General features: G+C 35.0%; 1 protein-coding gene across 1 annotated transcript; it reads right to left on the bottom strand.

Moving 5' to 3' along the window:
* Positions 1-248: 248 nt before the first annotated feature.
* Positions 249-19,658, bottom strand: LOC129256261 (dynactin subunit 6-like). The gene is made up of 7 exons (XM_054894510.2): positions 19,554-19,658; positions 13,633-13,697; positions 12,831-12,936; positions 10,137-10,207; positions 9,594-9,641; positions 7,045-7,187; positions 249-2,957 (listed from the first exon to the last, which is right to left on the bottom strand). Exons 1-7 carry the CDS (start codon positions 19,586-19,588, stop codon positions 2,886-2,888), a joined length of 540 nt encoding a protein of 179 aa, XP_054750485.2. The 5' UTR covers positions 19,589-19,658; the 3' UTR covers positions 249-2,885.
* Positions 19,659-20,196: the final 538 nt, after the last annotated feature.

Genomic DNA, 20,196 nt, shown 5'->3' with positions numbered 1-20,196 from the left:
TGTTTTTATCCTCTCATAAACTTAACAGAAACATGAACTGGTATTAAAGGTAAAAGGAAGGAAATAAACGAAGAATTTTTTTTCTCAGCACTCATACAGAATATTATTAATAGGGTAAAAATATAATGTCTGCAAATCCACAATGCACAGGCCTACAGGATAAAACCCACCACTCTACAAGGCATGTTCACTCATGCAAGGTCATGGAAAGAAATATAAAGATTGCATCGCTTCAGCCATGTGTACTTCAAATCCAACCATTTTTATTGCTTTGATGTTCATTTACATCTGGCACAGTTAAAAAAGAATTCTTTCATAACATCAAGTTGCCTTACCACAATCAACTCAAATCATTGACGCATAGTTGCATTTCACAACTTCACTTTCCATTTGAATGCATAATGAGAATCAAATGAGAGACTCGCACCCTTAAACTATCAAAATGAATATTACCGCTATTTCTGTAGATATTTCAGTCGATCTGCTTCTAAGGAAATGCAATCCTGCAAATTTCTGTATTGAGGAGTTTTGAAATATAGACATTCTACAAGCATTTTAACTTACTTTATATCAAAAGACTCCTTTGCAATGTTAGTATTGTAGAAAGAACAGATACTTTATATTAAAGAAGATTCTCATACTAATATATTTAATATCTGAGGGACATGTAAAAAAAAATATTGAACAAACAATGGATCTACATAGAAATATCAGATAAGGAATACAACACTGAGCAAAATATTCATTCATACTCCATACTCATTATTATATTCACATCATCTTCAAAACAGAAAAACATACTCTAAATGTTACAAAAGAATCAGAGTAAAGCATGAATGTGCTGAAGTCTAATTTTCTAGGGACCCTTGAAACATTTGGATGAAATTGTGAATTCCATTTTGTTACCAATTTTCATCAATAATCATATTTAGATCTAATCTTATCATCTGTTTGATTCTTTTTAATTTCATTCATATTTTGACTTGTCAGTGTTAGATTCTACATTACCACAATCAAAATGATACTGACTATGATATGATACACAAAAAGGGGGATTATTAGACTTTCATCACTTTGTTCAGGAAAACCAGAAAAATATATAGATATATGGCAGTTGTCTAATTATCTTCGGCCTTAAGTAATCAAACAGTAAAATGCAAAATGCCTCTAACATTTTGACACATTATCAAATTTTTGAAATATGATGTGGGGAAAGAAATTAAAGAGAGGAAGATTATTTGGTGAACAGTATACAGACTAGGCAAACCTCTTAGACTTTCACACAACATGTGATATGAACAGTGAATATTTCATAGTGAAAAGTGGTTATTCAATGTACACATAATGACCACAAGATGGCAGTATTGAACAAAGTACAGTACTGTTGTTCCTCTGCAATGGCTGACATTAAAATATTGTTTGACGGCATATCATAAATTCCTACAAAAAAAGAAATATAGCCCTTGTAAGCCAACTCACATCTAAATCATTCATATACAGACACTTTGGTTTTCATAAAAACATTATAAGTGGTGAAAAAAAGTGCTTAAATATCCTGTTGTTTGCTTCCTAAAACCAAACCCAGGGTTTTATAAGTAATTAATCACAAATAGATTAGTCAGGATAACAAGATACATCAAGCTACCTGTAACTCTAGTTTCCCGGGTGCTTTTTTGAAAGATTTATTACCTAGAATAAGACTACAAATCTCTTGCTAATATTCTTTTCCAGGCCTTAATGTCAGCAAGCTTTCTTCTTTACTAAGAAAGAGAAATAAATATTCTTCATCATTCTTATATATAGGTAGAGAACTATTTATTACATACACATGTTTATTACAAAACAAAGTAGTTGAATATGTTAATGTATAAAAAATATAACTTATTTTGACATCGTTATCACAGCTAGAATTTACATTTGATATTTACAAAAAAGATTGACAGACGCGTTAAAAAAATCAACAAGTATAGCAAAAATTAAGAAAACCCTTCACTTCCATGTGTACAATAACTATAATACTGCAAAAATGTAAAACGTATTTAAAAGTAAATTTAAAATAAATTGACATTTGAATATCATATTGAGTAGAGCATATTGCAGCTCAGTGGTAGAACACCTGCCTCGTGCATGGGAGGCCATGGGTTCTATCCTTGGCCAAGTCATTTGAAGACTTTTGAAAATAGGAACATCACCTTCTGCTATTTAGCTAGGCACTCAACATATTAGATGGGTAATAATAAAATATTGTGTTATGCATGGCCCAATGCTTCATAAGAGCTGAAGTGGCTATCCTGGGTAAATATGAGATATTATTATTATTAAGGAGACAAGTCTGGGGAAATTGTTAAGAATAAAAGTGTATAAACAAGGTCAAAGATAGAGAGGGAAATCAAAATCAAGCAACGCATGTGGCTGGTATTTAGGTACGATGAGCCAGTATAATGTAATTCATTGTATTGCCTCTACTGGCAGCAGCTAGCTAGTCTGCTGTGCAAACCCTCAAGTGAAGGGTCTGAATGTGCACCATACTAGTCTTTGCATGGAGACCCACTTAATGATCAAAGTTTCAATCAGGCACTAGCAGCTAGCAGAAATGGGTTACATCTTTATCTTTGTGCACTTTTGACTTGAATGCTGGGATATCAGTTGAGCTTTGATCACTTCAGGCAAAGCAAAAGTAACCTTTAATATTGAGACAATTCCAATGACTTTCAGGATAACTTTAACTGTTTATAATAGAGATCCTCTATAATTAACTACACTTGTTTGTAAGAAATGTTGATTTAACTGTGTATTTTAATCATATTTAATACAATTTTAGCCAAGTTTCAGTGATGATTTTAATGTCAGAGTGTCCTTGCTCTCTGCAGGTGGTACAAACCCATTCAATCACCAATAATCAATCCATTTGAGTATGAGTCTTTGACCACGTCTTCGTCTGCACCATGGTCCAAGTCCTGAACATTTCCATGATTGTAACATTATTTCAATACTAAGAATTTGGTCACTATGATCACCAATAATATCAAGTTCATGTTCATGACACAGCCAGAGCAAAGTGAACAAAAATAGCAAGGGGCTTTGTATACAAATAGGGCAATTATTTCATTTTCAAGTCAGAGGCCTGTATTCTAAACTCTGTTTCAACTTACAATGTAAGCCTTGTTCTAATTCTATGCTAAATACGTTAAACATGTAATTAAACTGTGTTTTTTTTAAGTTTAATAGGATCTTGTTCAATTCTTAAATAGCAAAGGAAACTACTGAAGATATCATATCCAGAAAGTTTTGAATACTTTGATGGCCTAACATACAAGTAGATATTTTTTTCACAATTAGCTCTCCTTTAGTTAAAACACAGTTTAAAGTTCAGAAAACAGGCTTGAAAATATTTGCTGCTTTTGACCACAGTTCTAACTGAAGCACAAGCCCCTATTAGAGTTGGAAAGTCTTACAGCACTGGTAGTTTCTACCTACATGTTTAACTGGAATCATTTTTGCAACTTGCAAAGGTACACAAATCGGTTTCATGTTATATTAATGCTAACCTCCTATTGCAGAACGACACGTAAAGCACAATTCCAATATACCCATTTGAAGGTGATCATGGAATTTCTTTGTTTTGGTTTATTTTTGGCCCTTCACATTTAGAGCAACCTAATGCAATGATCACGCCCAGCAAACAGACTCCAGACAAATCAAAGATATTATGTAGTTATCAATGGTAAATTTGGGTGTTTCACTGGTGTGACTTTAGCATTTGACCACTTTTGTGCATGAACACTGAGTGAAGAAGTCCAGATTGGACCTTGTTGTTTGGAAGTGCCCTTTCCCAAAGCTAACATAGAGGGCACATGTCTCCCAATCTCTAATCAGCGCCAATCCACTCATCTTCCCTCCCCAACAAGTTGTTGCATTTTTCACCCTGTTTGAGGTGAAGTTGTTTTGGGTAAAAATGTGTCTTGTTTGGTGTGTGAGACTAGGGCACCTGACCCCCTACCGTGTAACTTGTTTGATTGATGCCTAGCTTTTCTGGTTCAGCAAAGTTTTGTACTGGACCTTGTTGGGGAGGGAAGATGAGTGGATTGGCGCTGATTAGAGATTGGGAGACATGTGCCCTCTATGTTAGCTTTGGGAAAGGGCACTTCCAAACAACAAGGTCCAATCTGGGCTATGAGTGAAGGAGTGTGAGGTCATGGGACCTGTAGACGAACAGAGGATGGTTTTCATCATGTCCGAGGTTGATCGCAAGAATGTCACTGTGAAAAGTATGAATGCATGTAATCTGATGCAACCATGTTTGGCAATTTAAACCATATTGATCATTGAAATTATTCCATCAAAAACATTCTAATATTCAGGGATGCCACTAGGTGTCCTCCAAAAATACTGAAACTTATCGCGGGCCGGGACAGTGTCCAAGAAAAAGAAAATTTAGGGGGGTCCACCTTAAATTTTGGGATGGACATGGTAAAAAATTGGACAAGCAAAAAATAAAAAATAAAAAATAAAAAAATTAGGAGGGGGGGTCCGCCCCCACCTCAAATTTAGGGGCGGGGGGGGGGGGGGGGGGGGAGGACCAAGTGGCTTCTTACCTCGTTGTGATCGATGACTTTGAAGTCAATTAGGTTTGAAAAACTGACAGTAGTTAGTTGTTGTGTGTTTCTCATAGAACGCTAGACCAAAAGCTTCAGTCTCTGTATTTTGGTTGTTCAGCTGAACCGTGTTGGCTCCACTCACCAATACATAGACTGAAGAGTTGTTGGCCCGTACATAAAGACAACGTATCAGCTAACCCAGGGAGCTCCGGCCCGCTCTGATACGTAACCAAAGGAGCTCCGGCTCACTTTCCGGGCCGGAGCTCCCTGGGTTCTGTATCAGCATGCAGCAGTAAGGTTAGATCTAACATTCGGCGGAAACCCGATTTTCGGATCGTTTTTGGTACATAAAATGTCACATTATAAAAAAATAATTACATCCAAACTTACGAGAAAATATATAAAATTCAGAAACATCGTACCTTAGACCGCAGTTACCGCTAATTCCTTTCAAATGATGATCAAAACTTAGCCATCCTCGATTCCTTCGTTGGTCATCGTAAGTTGCCATCTTGGATGACGTCATTATTTTTCCAGACGTATTTACCAGTCGCTATTATATCGCGATTCGTGCCGCTGCTTTGCGCTTGTCAATGTGCGTGCGTTCGGAACTTGTCGCTCGCATTGATTGGCCAGGATATCGAGAATTCTAATCAGAAAGCCTTGATAAAAGCATAACTCAATGAACGTAGTAGGCAGTGCGCGCGTTTATAAATTATGTAAGTATATAAAAGCAAATATCTCGGGGAAATATCTCTTACTCGGTCGATTGACATGCATCGCAATCGAGAGAGATAGGGGGGAAAAGAGGAGGACTTTCCAATTTTTTAATACACAGAAAACAGGAAAAGTCGGAAATACGGAAATAAGACAGATAGCAGGAAAAAAGCCGGAATTCTGTATAAATACGGAAAAGTGGCATCCCTGAATATTGACACAATTGTCATGACATCAAGATCTTGTACGGTCTGATAGAACCATGATTTCACCATGATTTAAACCATACAGTGAACTGAATTGTCAAAACCTGGCATATATACAAGATACTGATGTTGTAGCTTTCCCACCATTTTATTTTGTCAATGATCTGAATTCATTTTGTCAATGATCTGAAAGACAATTGTGATTGTCAAATTGCTCCCCAAAGCTCGCACACATACAAATAAGATTCAAAATATAAAAAAGAAAAAAAGGAAAATGTTAGCATTGCAATCTATATATTTCCATACAGTCACTTTCTACTTTCAGCACATGTCTAATTCTATAGGGGTAAAAAAGAAATGCTACAAATTTGAGAATTAAAGATTTTCTTTCACCATTCTCCCAAATTAATATTAAAGGAAATATGTATGAGACCCAATTTTGAAGATGAAGAAAAGGATTATTGTTTTTCTTTTAAATTCTTCAATTTCCTAAATCTCAATTTCCTGCCTCTCCAAATCCTATTCCTTTTAAACCGATTAAGGACGTTCCACAGTTAAAGTGAAATCCATGTCATTTTCACAAAACTTTGCTCATAGATACTTTAGAACGTTAATATTCGAAATATGCAAAAATTAACATAGGTCCATGTGCTTGATTTTTTGCTAAAGAGCTTCAAAGTTCACCCAAAATGATGTTCTTAAGAATTGCGCATTCAAAAGAATTTGGCATTTTTAGACCGCCCAAGATTACTACAATGAGTTTAAACCTCTATTACTCAGTCAAAATACATGAAAAAGTCATCAAATTTCGCAAGAGAATTAATAATTGTATCGTTAGCATGGAGAATCTATTTATAGTGCTATTTGTTTGCAATTTTAAGTTTAACAGCACTGCCAGTTCTTAAAAATGGCGTAAAAGATAACAAAATCCCATTCTAAAAAATGTGAAATTTCAGTAACAAACTACAAACGTACAATATATGATGCACTTTATTCAAAATCCATGTCATTTTCACCAAAATTTGCAGAGTTGTAGAGGAAGGTATACCTAAGAGGTACAAACATTAAAAAATAGGGGTTCATGTGCTTGTTTTTAAACTATCAGCATTTTTATTAGAGCAAATGTGCTTTTTAAAACACCAAAAATGCGCCGAATGCTTTGTATCTATGTGAAGAAAAAATAAAAACCACTCTACCATTTATTCAAACTCGGGGTAATATTCGTGATTCTTGGCAGCACTGCGGAGTAAAGTATTTTGAAATTGTAGAGAATTTTTTTTTAATGGTCCATGGAACAATTCCATTTTTTAGTTTCATGAAATAACACATCGGATCTGCAGTTAAAGTGCAGAAGATGAGAAAAATCAGCTCAAACCTGCAGCTAATTAATCACCTGTTCATCCATTGTGACGTCAGCGCGCAGAGTGTAAACTATGCGCAGATCATAATGCGCACAAACATAACTGTGGAACGTCCTTAAATGTATCATCCTATCTAATATTCATCTACCATACCCATCATACCTGTGGTTTATCAGCCTGTAATCTTCTTCTGCAGTCATCACCAAAGATAACAGTGTGTTCTGGTAGTCTCTCATGGCTGGTGATATTGCAGAAAGCTCCTATAACACAGCCGTTGCTCATCTCTGTATCTCTCCCAATAAAAGCTGCAAAATATAACACAAGTGTGTGGGTTCTCATAAAAGCAACAGATTGAAGTTTCAAGAAATTGTATTATTAATGGCAAGTTACATGCTATTATTGAATCAACTGATATGTTGGTATTTGAGTTTTCAAGAGCAATTTGACATCATGTTTGTTACCAATATCAAGTTTTGGGAAACAGAGTCTCTGTACAAACTGTATTAGCTGAGAAGGTTACATGCACACCATCAGTTTTGCATATATATGTTTTAGCCAATGTTTGTGTTACACATGAAAAAATTCAAACTTGTAAATAAGAGAATTAAAGTAAACTAAACTATTCATGGAAGAAATCTGAACACCTGGTGAAATATTGACCCATAAACAAAAGGCTTGTTTATTTAGTAGAGCAACAATGATGATTATGATGATGATGACGTTGATGACGATGATGATGGCGGTGGTAATGGTGATGATAATAATGGTGGTATGGTGGCGGTAAAGATAATGGTGATGATGATGATTTAAGTATAAAAGATGATGAAGGTACATGTAGATAAGTATGGGTAGTGTCAGTGGTATTGATGATAATGATAGTGGTAACCATGGTGATTATGTAGGGCAAGTCCAAGGTAAACAAAAACACATCTTGACTTCATGTTAAAACAATTGCTACATATGATATTGTAGTCAAAGTGTTAAAAAATTATATTTTCAGTAATGTGTACATGTAACTATGCATATTTATGCAAAAATGGATGCCTCATTTGCATAATTTGAAATAGCACCTAGCGTATGGGACACTTTAGAAATATTCACCTAAAATCAGTTAAAAATATTTTCTAATTTATAATTCCTTTATGGATATGGACCCACTAAGGTCTGGTATAATTTGCAATATGATAAGATAGGATCAGCTCATTAATTATGCAAATTATGCGGTTTCCTTGAAACATGTGTCCATTACATAAGGATATTATTTTTTTTTCTTTCTTTGAATATCAAACATTGACCAATCATATTTTATGAAGTTCTAATTTTATATTACCATTGGCTTCTGAAAAAACAAAACTAGGTGTCGAAATTTAATTAGTTTTATTTTATAACTAATTCAAAAGTGCTCAAGTATGGGAAAATTGCCTCACGTATGAGACATCACATACAAAGTGAATGGGAAATGCATAAAACGGTTAGTTTAAGTTCATCTTCATGAAGGCCCAAATGCACTGATTTTTTTTTATACTCTTTAAATGGTTCTTAACAAATTCACTTATAAAATAAAATGTATTCTTTTCATAGGTATTTAATGTATAATAACACAGAAAAATACAAATGCTTTAAACAAATTTTTCAGGGGTTGAAAATCTCTAAATGTCCCATACGTAAGGTGCGCGATATCTTGGACCTACCCTGTAGCATAATTAGTAATAATAATAATTGTAATAAATAATTTGTTTTTAAATAAACAAATGCTCAATAAAATGTTAAAGAACTGGACAAAGGCGTACAAAGTAATTATATATGAAGAAAGTATATCTTCCTTGAAAGTTGGTGGTATAAATTGAAATGTGTCTTGCTTTCCTACAGACAATCCTTTTCAAATTTTGAATAAAATTGAGTGCTTTCATAGGGGACGAGAGATGGTTTGAGATTACAGAAATTCAAATCAGCTCACAGTTTATTCACATTAATTGAAAGATTGGTGATGAAGATGATGATTGATCTCAAACCATTTATTAGTGAAGTACCCTCTGACAAAGTTTGCATTCATTATTGGCCCATCTAGTGTATGCACTAAAGTATTAAGTCTCTACACATTCATGATAACTGTATACACCAGAATTTCAAATCATGGATTGATAACCACCTTTATTAGCTCTGGCTATTATACACATAGTTGTATTCTAACATTACTTTAACTCTACTCTAACATTCACATGTTTTTTTTACTGTCATTCTGGTACTCTAATCAGTGGTAAATTGTGGGATTCACACTGCAATGCCAATGACGATGATGATTAAAAAATAAACATTGATCACAAATTTCCTTTCTTGATAACTCTTTACATGTCATTTCTGTAATCATTTACTTTATAAGTTAAAAAAAAATTATCAATAAAATCAGCCAATGGCTACCATTAAATTTTTGTAAAGACTATTTCAATTTAATACAATTTAAACCCAGGTTTTTTTTTTCAATACAGAATTACGTGTTTAAAGATACTGTACAAGCATATGGCAAAAAACAAAAAAAAACAAAGAGGTACTTTAATCATCTGTCAGAGTGGTAGTGTATTTCTGCCTTTTAATTTCTGTGAATTTTTCATTTACTCTTTTTCCACACTACTTCACATCTAACATGCAGCTCTTACTGGTTAAATGTCTCCCTCTATCAAATGAAAAAAATGCAAAAAATGTCTGTAACATACCTTTTGATTCTACAACATTATTGTTACCAACACGGATAGCTTCACACCCTGTTAAAATAAATGTAGGCATTAAGGAAAGTAAACATTTATTAATTAATTTATGTCAAACATACCAAGATAATACTAGCAATATTGATATATGTTGATATATGACGTATTAAAGATAGTCAGCTGGAGTCAGCTCATGCATTATTTTACTTGAAAATAATTATATTTTCTCAGGTTTTTTCTATTATTTGAAGTACATGTATAGGTATCATTGTTGATTTCACATTCTTTGTAATTGAAATATTGAAACAAAATAAATCTACAGAGGGTGGTGGTTCAGATCTCATAATCATGCAAACCCATGTACCATCTTTTGATAATATTATCTGTTTCAACAGAGAAAATAACCATTACAAAAACTATTAAATGGAATGAACAATCTAGTGAGAAAAAGGGTTAATTTCATTGTTCTCAACGAGGTTTGATATCGTTAATTACAGGGAGGTAGGATTAAATGGCAGAATTCAAAAAATTCTTTAAGATTGAGAAGGATACGTGAGCCGACTTCAAAGACATTGTTTGCTCCTATCGTCATGGTGACAGGTGCCTCTTGCCCTGGCTGCTTTCTGAAGACGACAAACAAAGATGATGATTGCATTGATAATAATAATGCCAACAATGAAAAAAAAACATTGAAAGTACTTATCACAGTACTTATTCACTCAACATGTTCATTATGAGGATATTACTTTTGAGGGGGAAGAAGTGAGCATGCTAAGTGTGCAAAATGCCTAGGGATATGCAGGGATGGATGTTGTGTTCTCTCCACTTTTAGGGGTACTCCGGGCTGAAAATAATTATTCACTAGGCAAAATGTACAAATCTCATAAAATCCTTTAACAAATAAAGTTATTGAACTAAATTTTTTTAGTGAAAAAAGTTATACGCACCTTGTCATGAACATTCATTAGGTGGGCTGATGACATCATTACATGAAATCATAATTATGTCATATTTTCATACATGTGTGTATGATATGTCTCCCTTATAAGAAAAATAAGTTGCAGCAATGAATATCTGATGCATTAACTCAGTTGTCAATCCATTTTTTTTCCTTGGAGGACAAATCTGAATAAACATAATTTCATACAAAAAAAAAGAACAAGTGGGGATGTGGCATCATCAATTGATCATTGACTTTTCATGAACACATGAATAGAACTGTTTTACTGAAATTATGAAAATCTTTATAACATCATAATGTTGCTATTCCTTGTTTGATTTTGACAAAATTTTCAGTGTTTAGTTTGTCTTATTTTTCTTTTATCTGTTCAATTCATATTTATTTTCAGCCTCAAGTACCCCTTTAAGCATGAAGAGCAAAGCTTTGATTTTCTCTATAAAGTTTCATGCAAAAGAACTGCTCTCTATGCTTTCTTTATTGACTCTCATTCAATTTAATTTTGTGTGATTTAAGGGTGACACAACATTTGCTCGGGCTAAAATTGCTCCAGGCTTTATTTTGTCTAACATGTAGGGTTAGGGTTGGGGTTACAATAGGGTTTTATGTTAGGTTTAAGATAGGGTATATTGTTAAATCCTGGGTTGAATTTGATGATTTTCAATAGTGAGTGGAATTTACAGCAGAGCAAATGTCATGGAACGAATTTAAGTGACTTGAAAGAAACCTTTTACCCTCATACATGAAGTGCAGGAGTTTTGACCAAGTGGAAGATGCAGCATAGGCTACCAGTACACCAATTCAATGTTTGTTTTGTGTAACTAATAGACTGATCGACTTTTTTTTTTAATAAAAAAAAGTTATATTGAATGCCCAAAGAAAAGGAGAAGATGGCTGCACAGGGAAGGGAGTAATGGAGGGATATTATTAACCCTTTCACACAACTTAAAAGAACAGAAATGGCTTATATCACACTAATACACCAAGTTTACTCTTGTATCTTCATATTCAAGGAATATGCTTGCAAAAAAAATCATCAGATAATTAGTGAGGGGCAAAGTAGTGGAAGACATTTGGAAATGTAAGGCGCAGGTAATGGGGAGGGAATGTGCTCCCCTGTGAAATGCAGACACTTTCAAGCACATGTATATTAATTTATAAAAAAATAAAAAAGAAGATTATTCCTGAAGCTCGATACTTGCTGATGAGAAATGTTTGTATCATCATGGTTGTGGTATGTGGACAAAGTGGGCTACTGAAAGGATGTAGGGGAAAAGTGTATTAATTCATGAATCAGAAAAGAAAAGGTTGTGTAACTGTTGAATTATCTGTGGAGGGTGCTGCCCCTTAATGCCCTCACCCACTGGGTATGAACCTGCACTGTAACCACTACAGAAATAAATGTAATGATTGATGAAAAAATGCAAAACAAAGAAAAAGATTGATCAAATGTATTAATGGAACTGATACTACATTGTATACATGTATACAGTCGTGTCCAAAAATTAGTGAACCCCACCACAAAATACACTCCTTCATGCTGAGTGTTGAATGTAGACAACAACAATTCTAGGCAAGCCCAGAGAAACAAACTTTATTGAATGTAATATTTTATCACCTGACTTCACTATTAAATATCTAAAACAGAGCAGAATTTGATCACTTTAATTATGCTCATTTCAGGTGGGGTTCACTAACTTTTGAGTACCACTGTATGTTTACAGCCATTTGGTGATTTTCTTCTCTTGCGATTCCTTACTATAGACTTCTTAAAACCATTCATACCTGTAGCAACTTCAGAAAAGTTCAGAGATCACTTTTACACCTTTATAATTACAATAGCTTGCCACATGAACATTTCTTCAGGCTTGCATTAAGCTGTTTTATTTCAGTGTCACTTTTAATTTCTTTTTTGTGTGGATAGAACATGAGGAAAAGATGACACCCAAAAGATGAAGAGGGTTAACTCATAAAACTGAATGTTCATCTATTCAAACTTCTTCTCCTACATCTCAATGTGAAGGTTAATATGTTTCTATTCTTTTTGTTATTCTGTAATTTTGTAATCAATATTTATATTTCTGCAATGACCCCCCTCCATTTGCATTCAAAACAATTACAATAGCTTATCACATGAACATATTTGGATTCACCTTCAAAACGGTCCTATGATTATTTTATTTTCAAAGACACATTTTACAATTCATTACAAAAATACTTTCGTAAACCCTTTTTGGAGATACAGGACAGTACTTTCTTCCATTTCTTTTTTCAAAAAGATGATTCACCTATTGATGATGACTACTTGGTCTTCTACTAAATTGCTCTCTCCTATCACAATAGGGCCTGCTTCTGCAATTATCCTGGCTCGGGGATGAATAACAGTTCTTGGACCTGGACAGTAAAAACAATAAAAAATAAACCCCATAAAATATGAAAGGATTGATCTATTTACTCAATATAAAAAAATGTTATTCTCTCATCAACACTTAGGGTTTAATCAATTACAAGGACTTTGTAATGAAAACTATAACTGGATAATAAGAAGTGGTTAAAATTGTAGCCAGTAAAGTGAGTGATTCCAGTGATCAGAAGATAAGGAAGCAGGAAAATTGCATGCTATTTCTTCAATATATGAATAGCAATTCAGTATTAAGCCATCGAGGCATTGAATTGCACTATAAATATGGAGGATTTTTTTTTTTTTTTTTTGGGGGGGGGGGGTTGATAGGCATCTTCAGTTTATCTTTGGCTGGTGTTGAATAAACTGGATGAGGTTGCTATCAAATTTCAACAGGAAATCATATTAAGTAATGGCAGCCCAAAAGGTGCAAATACAATTTACACATAAGAACTAGTATCGAAAAATATAATAAAATGATGAACAGTGCTGTACAAATATTCCTCTATTTTTTATAATATTGAAGTAAGTATGTCATGATGCCCATCCAAAACTTTCTATTTATTAATTCTTCAGGAAGATATACGTTTTAATAACTGTTTAGATTTTCCCCAATTTTTCCATTAACATACTTAGTATAAGGTTCAAAATTATAAACACTAAGGTATATTGTATGTTGCAGTGCTCACCAATAGTAATATCTCCTCTCAGTTCTGCTTCGACACACACTACCGCTCCTGCTCCAATCTTAATACTAAAAAAAAAATTCAAAATAATTTTTTTTTTTAATGTAACACTCAATATATATTCATGTTGAATCCAACATACAGCAATTTTTATGTAGGAAGTGAAGCCACAAGAATTCCATCGATTCTCATTTTCTCCACACACTGTAGGACATTACTAGGTCTGCTATATAAACAGATCTGATGTACTTCAGTTTAGAGACATTGGGTCAGATGCAAAAAAAGTGGCAATTGCTGGTAAGCAATTGCTTTAAGCACAAGCAAGTGCTATCCAAGCAAAAGATCATGCCTCGGCAATTGCTTTATTTCGTATGCATAACCCATTTTCTTGCCTTCAGAAAGCAATTGCTAGCAGTTTCAACAATAGCCATGTCATGCTGGTGAGAACTAAACTCACATAAAAGGCAGGACTCGAAGGCAAAGGAGTGGAAGTACAAATTACCGCTACTTTCATATAACATCTTTTCCTTAGACATTGCGTCAAACTAACTTGTTTCTTTTTAATAAACTTATGTATTTTACATTTGGTTTGCACCTACTATGAAGAAAACATGTACATGTAGGCTACTGTACACCATTAGGTTCTCTCTCGGGTGCATAAACATGATTAAAAAGCGCGATGAAGCAATTGCTCAAGCTGCACTGACGGAGCTTGAAAAATACACTACAAAATCATCCGGCGACATGGGCAAAATCTTGAGACTTTGCCCATGTCGCCACATGATTTTGTAGTGTAGTCTGTGAGTTAGTGAATGTGTAGTGTACAACTACATGTCTAGAGTGTGTTGGTGATTTCAGTGGTATAGTGCTGAGTATGCTTAATGGACGCACACCAACCCACGGCCGCGCACCGACACAGTTTAGATCAGACTAGATCTAACCACTCTAGGCAACACCCATATACTTACCTGTGTTGAGAAACTGAGACTCCACTCACGTGCATTTAGGCCGCTCTAGCTTAGTAAGTAAGCATTAATATCATGAAATTGTTTTACGGTACTGTACTAATTAAAAGTACTCTACTAAATAAATTAATAATGTTTAATCCGTACTCACCGGTTCTTTTCTTGTATTTTCTGTAAATTTCCCACGGTTTTGTCCCAACTCTTGCGACTAGCCTTGTCGCGGTAGACAGCTGCACATTCTTACTTATCTATAAATAGAGCGCCCCTTACGATAGTTTTTAACAACGCGGCCAAATCGTTGGGTTTTCTGCACTGTGTTCAAGGCCTTTTTTTTTTGTTTAATTTTTTAATTTTTCATAAATATTTTGCTAAATAGCACTTATTACATCAAGTATGAAATTAATATCACAGCACAGAGTATTTTTTAATTGTAGAGATGTATCAAATATCATACAATATTTTATTCTATATATATTTTATAATAATATTTATAATTATTGACGTTTTTGAACATGTTGAAGAAGGATAACAACCAATCAGGTGACGAGTATCGAGTACGACTACGGGCTACGCGTATCACGTGATCTGAAAATCAGCTTCGTACCCACTGGTTCACTCCGACCATTCACCATACAGGGAAAGGTACGGGGTGGGACTGATCTGAGACCAGTGCCGTTAACACTGTCATTTCTACGTAGGAACGCGCGAAGTAAAAGAGTCTGACTTACCAATTCTTGTGTTGACCCAAACGTAGATTTCGGTTCTACTTAAACAGGATTCCAATGTCAAATGAGTGAAATATCGTCCTTGAAGTAAAGATTGGTTTAAAAATCCCGTAAAATCATCAAGAAATTTTTCATTATTCTCGTCTGGCCCATAGTCTCTTACGTAAGTACCTCAACACGCCCTCTTGTGCTGAATAAAAGAAAGCTAGCCACTGAACAGTGGCGACCACAGAGCCGGATAAAATAAGCTCCTACCCATTTCCGGTGAAGCATAATAGGAAGCTCCGTGATCCAGCGACTGTAGACTTTTTCTCACCTGACACTCAATATTTTGTTCACTATTTTTCTTACACAAGAATTATTGTTGTTACAGGCGGTGGAGGGGGGTACACATACAATACCCCTTAAATTTCAGGAGGGGAGAGTTCCCCCTAAAGAAATAAAGAATAAAAGAAACAAAGAACAAAGACTGAGAAAAAAAGGAAGAAATAAAAAATCAAAAGAAACTCAATTACGCTCGGAAGAAAAAAAGAAAGGGTAAGGGAAGAGGAAAACAGACAAATGATGCTCTGGATATAGTACTAGAAATATTATAGATAAGCAAAAAAAATAGCCATTTTGACTTTTTTATTCTTTAATCATGTTTATCTAGACGAAACAAAATTGCCAATCTGTCAAGCCAGGCTATCGAGACATGTTTACCAGAATGCATCACGAGTAGTGTTTCATCCATCCGGGTGGATGAACCTCTATGGCTTTGTGATATTTTTTTCTTTTTCAATTTGTCACGATCAAACACCATTCAACGAACCAAGAGTAGTGACGGTCACCGGAGGTGGAAAAATCTGTGAGTTTTTATTCATTTTTCATATTATTTTCAGCAATTAGATATTTCTAATATAAAGTTATGTCAAGTATCACACTTGATCTAGTTCGATAAGGTTGTGATATTTGGGGTGAGGGATGGGGAGGAAAATAGTCGATGTTTTTTTGTCCATCCTACGGTATACACCCGAGAACGCGGTTATATTGCCTATTGGCTATATAATTATAACCTCGTTCATCATACTAGGATGAGTGTTCGTACCGCTTAAGTTTACTTTAAGCGCTTCGATTGCACTCGACGGTGACCGGACGGAATGCCAAGAAAAACTGGGAATAGGACTCAAATGTAAGACAAGTTTACTTTTTTAAATTTTATTCATTATTGGTATACCCAGTTGTTGTGTGTCCGGACAGGTTGTGTGTCCGGACGATCAATTTTAGAAAGTCATTTGGAAAAATTTACAAGCAAAGTTTCATTAATTTTTAGTACAAAATGTTAGGAAATATTATTGAGAACAAAATAGAAGATGATTACAACTATTGAATTCATATTTTTAGTGTAATCCAAAGACAAAAATGAAGGCTTCTAAAATATAAAGTGCCCGGACACCCGACCCCCCATCCTACTAGGAGTGCTTCTGGGCTCTCTTCTTGGCCTGGTTAGTATGGCAGTGAGTCCAAACTTCGCGCGTGTCCATACTTCGCGGACGGTCATTATCTAAAAAACTAGCCAATATCCTTAAAATCTTACGTAATCGACGTGAAAAGCGACCTAAAATTACCCTTTGGTGTAAGTTTCTTTAGGATGAGTTCAGTATTCATGAAAATATTGGCAAAAGATCGGCAAATTTGTCACCGTTAGCGCCCATTTTGAAGAAATCTGATATTCTCAACAAGCATCACGATATCACCATTTTGCAAGCAGAAATCATCAAAAATGTGAGTTAAATGTGGTACTAACCGATTCTATAGCATTTTGCCATCAATCTGATATAAATATTTCACTTTTTGAGCTTGAGTTTTTGTTTAAATGTCCACAAAAACTTTGGTCCGCGAAGTTAGGTCACACTTTTTCTGAACGGTTTTCCAGCACAGCGCGCATTCGCCGATCGGAATAGAATTTTGAGATCGCGATACCAGCGAATGGCGTTGACCTACTTTACATTTTCGTCCATGATTTTATAGTTTACGATCTTGCCGTCAATGTAGTTACTATTTCTTGAATTGGTTTTGTATAAATTATGAATATTTTGTGAAAAAATTTAAGCCTGATGAATATTTTTGAAAAGTGCGCGAAGTTTGGACACCCCATCATATACATGTATATGGCCGACTAATGTCACTCACACAACATGCGAGGTTAGTATACTAACCTCGCATAACGCATGTGATTTCATAGTGCATTTTGACGTTTTAATTCATCACACGAATGTGAGGGACTAAAACACGCCAAACCTTTCAATATTTTTCCACTATGTTAATCTTGATCGTATGATTTAAGTTCATTGTAAAAAGGAATTGGAAATTATTTATAAAAGTGTTTTTATCGCTTACCTCCAAATCTCAACCACGATACTTCGTTCGATCCGTCCTTAATCATCCTTCATACTGCGGTGGAAATTACGCAAACAACAATCAAAATGCGAATTTTTCCTATCGAACAGTCTAGATTCAAGTCGCCGGCGCATAATAGGAAATTGTACCAAAAATCAACAGGTTGCATGTCACGTATAATCGCTGATGGCGCTACATCATAAAATAACGCTGAACAGCGAAAAAAATGCGGAGCACCTAGAACGCAGCCAGCAGTACAGCTGATCTGACGTAAACGACGTAAACAAGCAAGTTTATTAAATAATATCGCGCGCCCTCTCTGTGCGTATAGAGAGAACCAGCGAATCGGGGCCATGCCTGCTTCGACATCAAGAAAAATCATCGATATAAAGTACCAGAAAGACAGAGAGGAATTGAAATTGGCTTCATATCGTTTTGTAAGTTTCATATCCAAAGCTTATCTGATCTTAAATCCATATATATTGCTAATTTAAAATATATAGCCCGAAAGGCATTGCAAATTGCAAGTGCCGTGCAAGTGGTTATCCTCACTCCTAGTACCAATGAGGTCCAAACATTAACATGTATGGACCTCATAGGCGACAATGCGTTAAAAACAGGTTAGAACTTCTAAACGTACTGTTTCCTGCACCCAAGTATGATATTACTCCCAAAATATGAGTTTTGTCCTCGTTTGTTTATCATTTATTAAAAGATTGCCCATTAAATATATTCCTATTCCTAATTTGAATTTAATAAAATAAAGGGAAACTTACATTTGAGTCATTTTTCGATCTTTTTTTGGCAGTCAGTCCGGTCACCGTCGAGTGCGATCAAAGCGGTATGAAGCTGATTTTCAGATCACGTGATACGTGTGGTCATCACCTGATCAATCGACTATCCTTTTTTAAAGACCGCAATAATTATAAATTTTATTATAAAATATATATAGAATGAATAATTGCATGATATTATATATATTTCTACAATTAAAAATATTTTGTGATATGAATTTAATATTTGACGTAAAAATTGCTATTTAACAAAATATTTATTAAAAATAAAAAATCAAACAAAATAAAAACGCCTTGGACACAGTGCAAAAAACCTAACAATTTGGCCGCGTTCTTAACAACTATCGTAAGGGGCGCTCTATTTATAAATAAAGTTGCATATGTAGCTGTCTACCGCGACAGGAACAGCCGCAGAATTGAAGCCAGAAGCGTGGGAAATTGCCAGAAAATTCAAGAAAAGAACCGGTGAGTACCGATTTAACAGTACTAATTTATTAAGTAACATTTATTGAATCATTACAAGATTTATTTTTTAGTAAAACAAAGCTTAGTTCTAAGCTAGGGCGGCCCAAATGCGCGTAAGTGGAGTCCCAGTTTATTAGCACGGGTAAGTATAGTATTGGGGTGTCGCCTAGAGTGGTTATCCTGTGGTAGCCTAATCCAATGAAAAATAAATTGCAACTGTACGGAAATAAGTAATTTTGGTCACAAAAGGGATATTTTAATCATTGTTTGAAGTGTGTGCTCTGTACAGCATTGGCATGCCATAGTCCAACCTGTAGATTCCCCACAGGCAGGGTGGTTGCAGTGAACAAGTGCCCATACTATTATTACTAGGTGACTAATGTCTATGTCTATGATTGTCAAGTCCCACACGAAATAGTACATATGGGACTGAACTAAGTACTAACGTTCACTTCAAGTAACATTAATTCACAGCACGTTCTCACTATTTATTCCACTTTTAAATAAAATTATTAGAATATATCACTCATCGTAACATCTTACAGAAAGTGACCTTCGTAAATGCAATTAATTAATTACTCAATATCATTATTTACCTCGGTCGAGGGATTGTTCCAGTAGTCGCCGACATGATGTCTTCGTGCGATTCCCTGACATAGAGATATACATAAAATATACCCAGTTGTTGTGTGTCGATGTCCGGACAGGTTGTGTGTCCGGACGATCAATTTGAGAAAGTCATTTGGAAAAATTTACAAGCGAAGTTTCATCAATTTTTAGTACAAAATGTAAGGAAATATTATAGAGAACAAAATGGAAGATGATTACAACTATTGAATTCATATTTTTTTAGTGTAATCCAAAGACAAAAAAGAAGGCTTCAAAAGGAAGCTGACAAAATTAGAAGATAGACCTGGAAGCTCGACTGCTAATTCAGCATTCTTCCAGTATTTGCGGTAAGGTAAGGTAAGGTAAAAATATAAAGTGTCCGGACACCCGACCCCCCATCCTACAGGTACATATACATAGAGCTAGAGTTCCCTGATCACTTCATGGACGGACCTATGCTTAGCCCCACCCATAGTGAGTTTGCCCCATCCCCGTACCCCTACCCCCCCCCCCTTCCCCACTTTCTTGTTTGCTCACTATTTTGTTCAATGTCAATTCCTTTTTAAAAAAATCCCCAAGAAGATCTACCGTATATTTTAATACCCCTCACACCCCCGCCCCATGCACGTC

This window comes from Lytechinus pictus, chromosome 3, assembly GCF_037042905.1.
Source record: "Lytechinus pictus isolate F3 Inbred chromosome 3, Lp3.0, whole genome shotgun sequence".
Lineage (NCBI taxonomy): Eukaryota > Metazoa > Echinodermata > Echinoidea > Temnopleuroida > Toxopneustidae > Lytechinus > Lytechinus pictus.
Note: the sequence above shows the minus strand (reverse complement) of the source record. Positions and strands in the feature narration are given on the sequence as shown.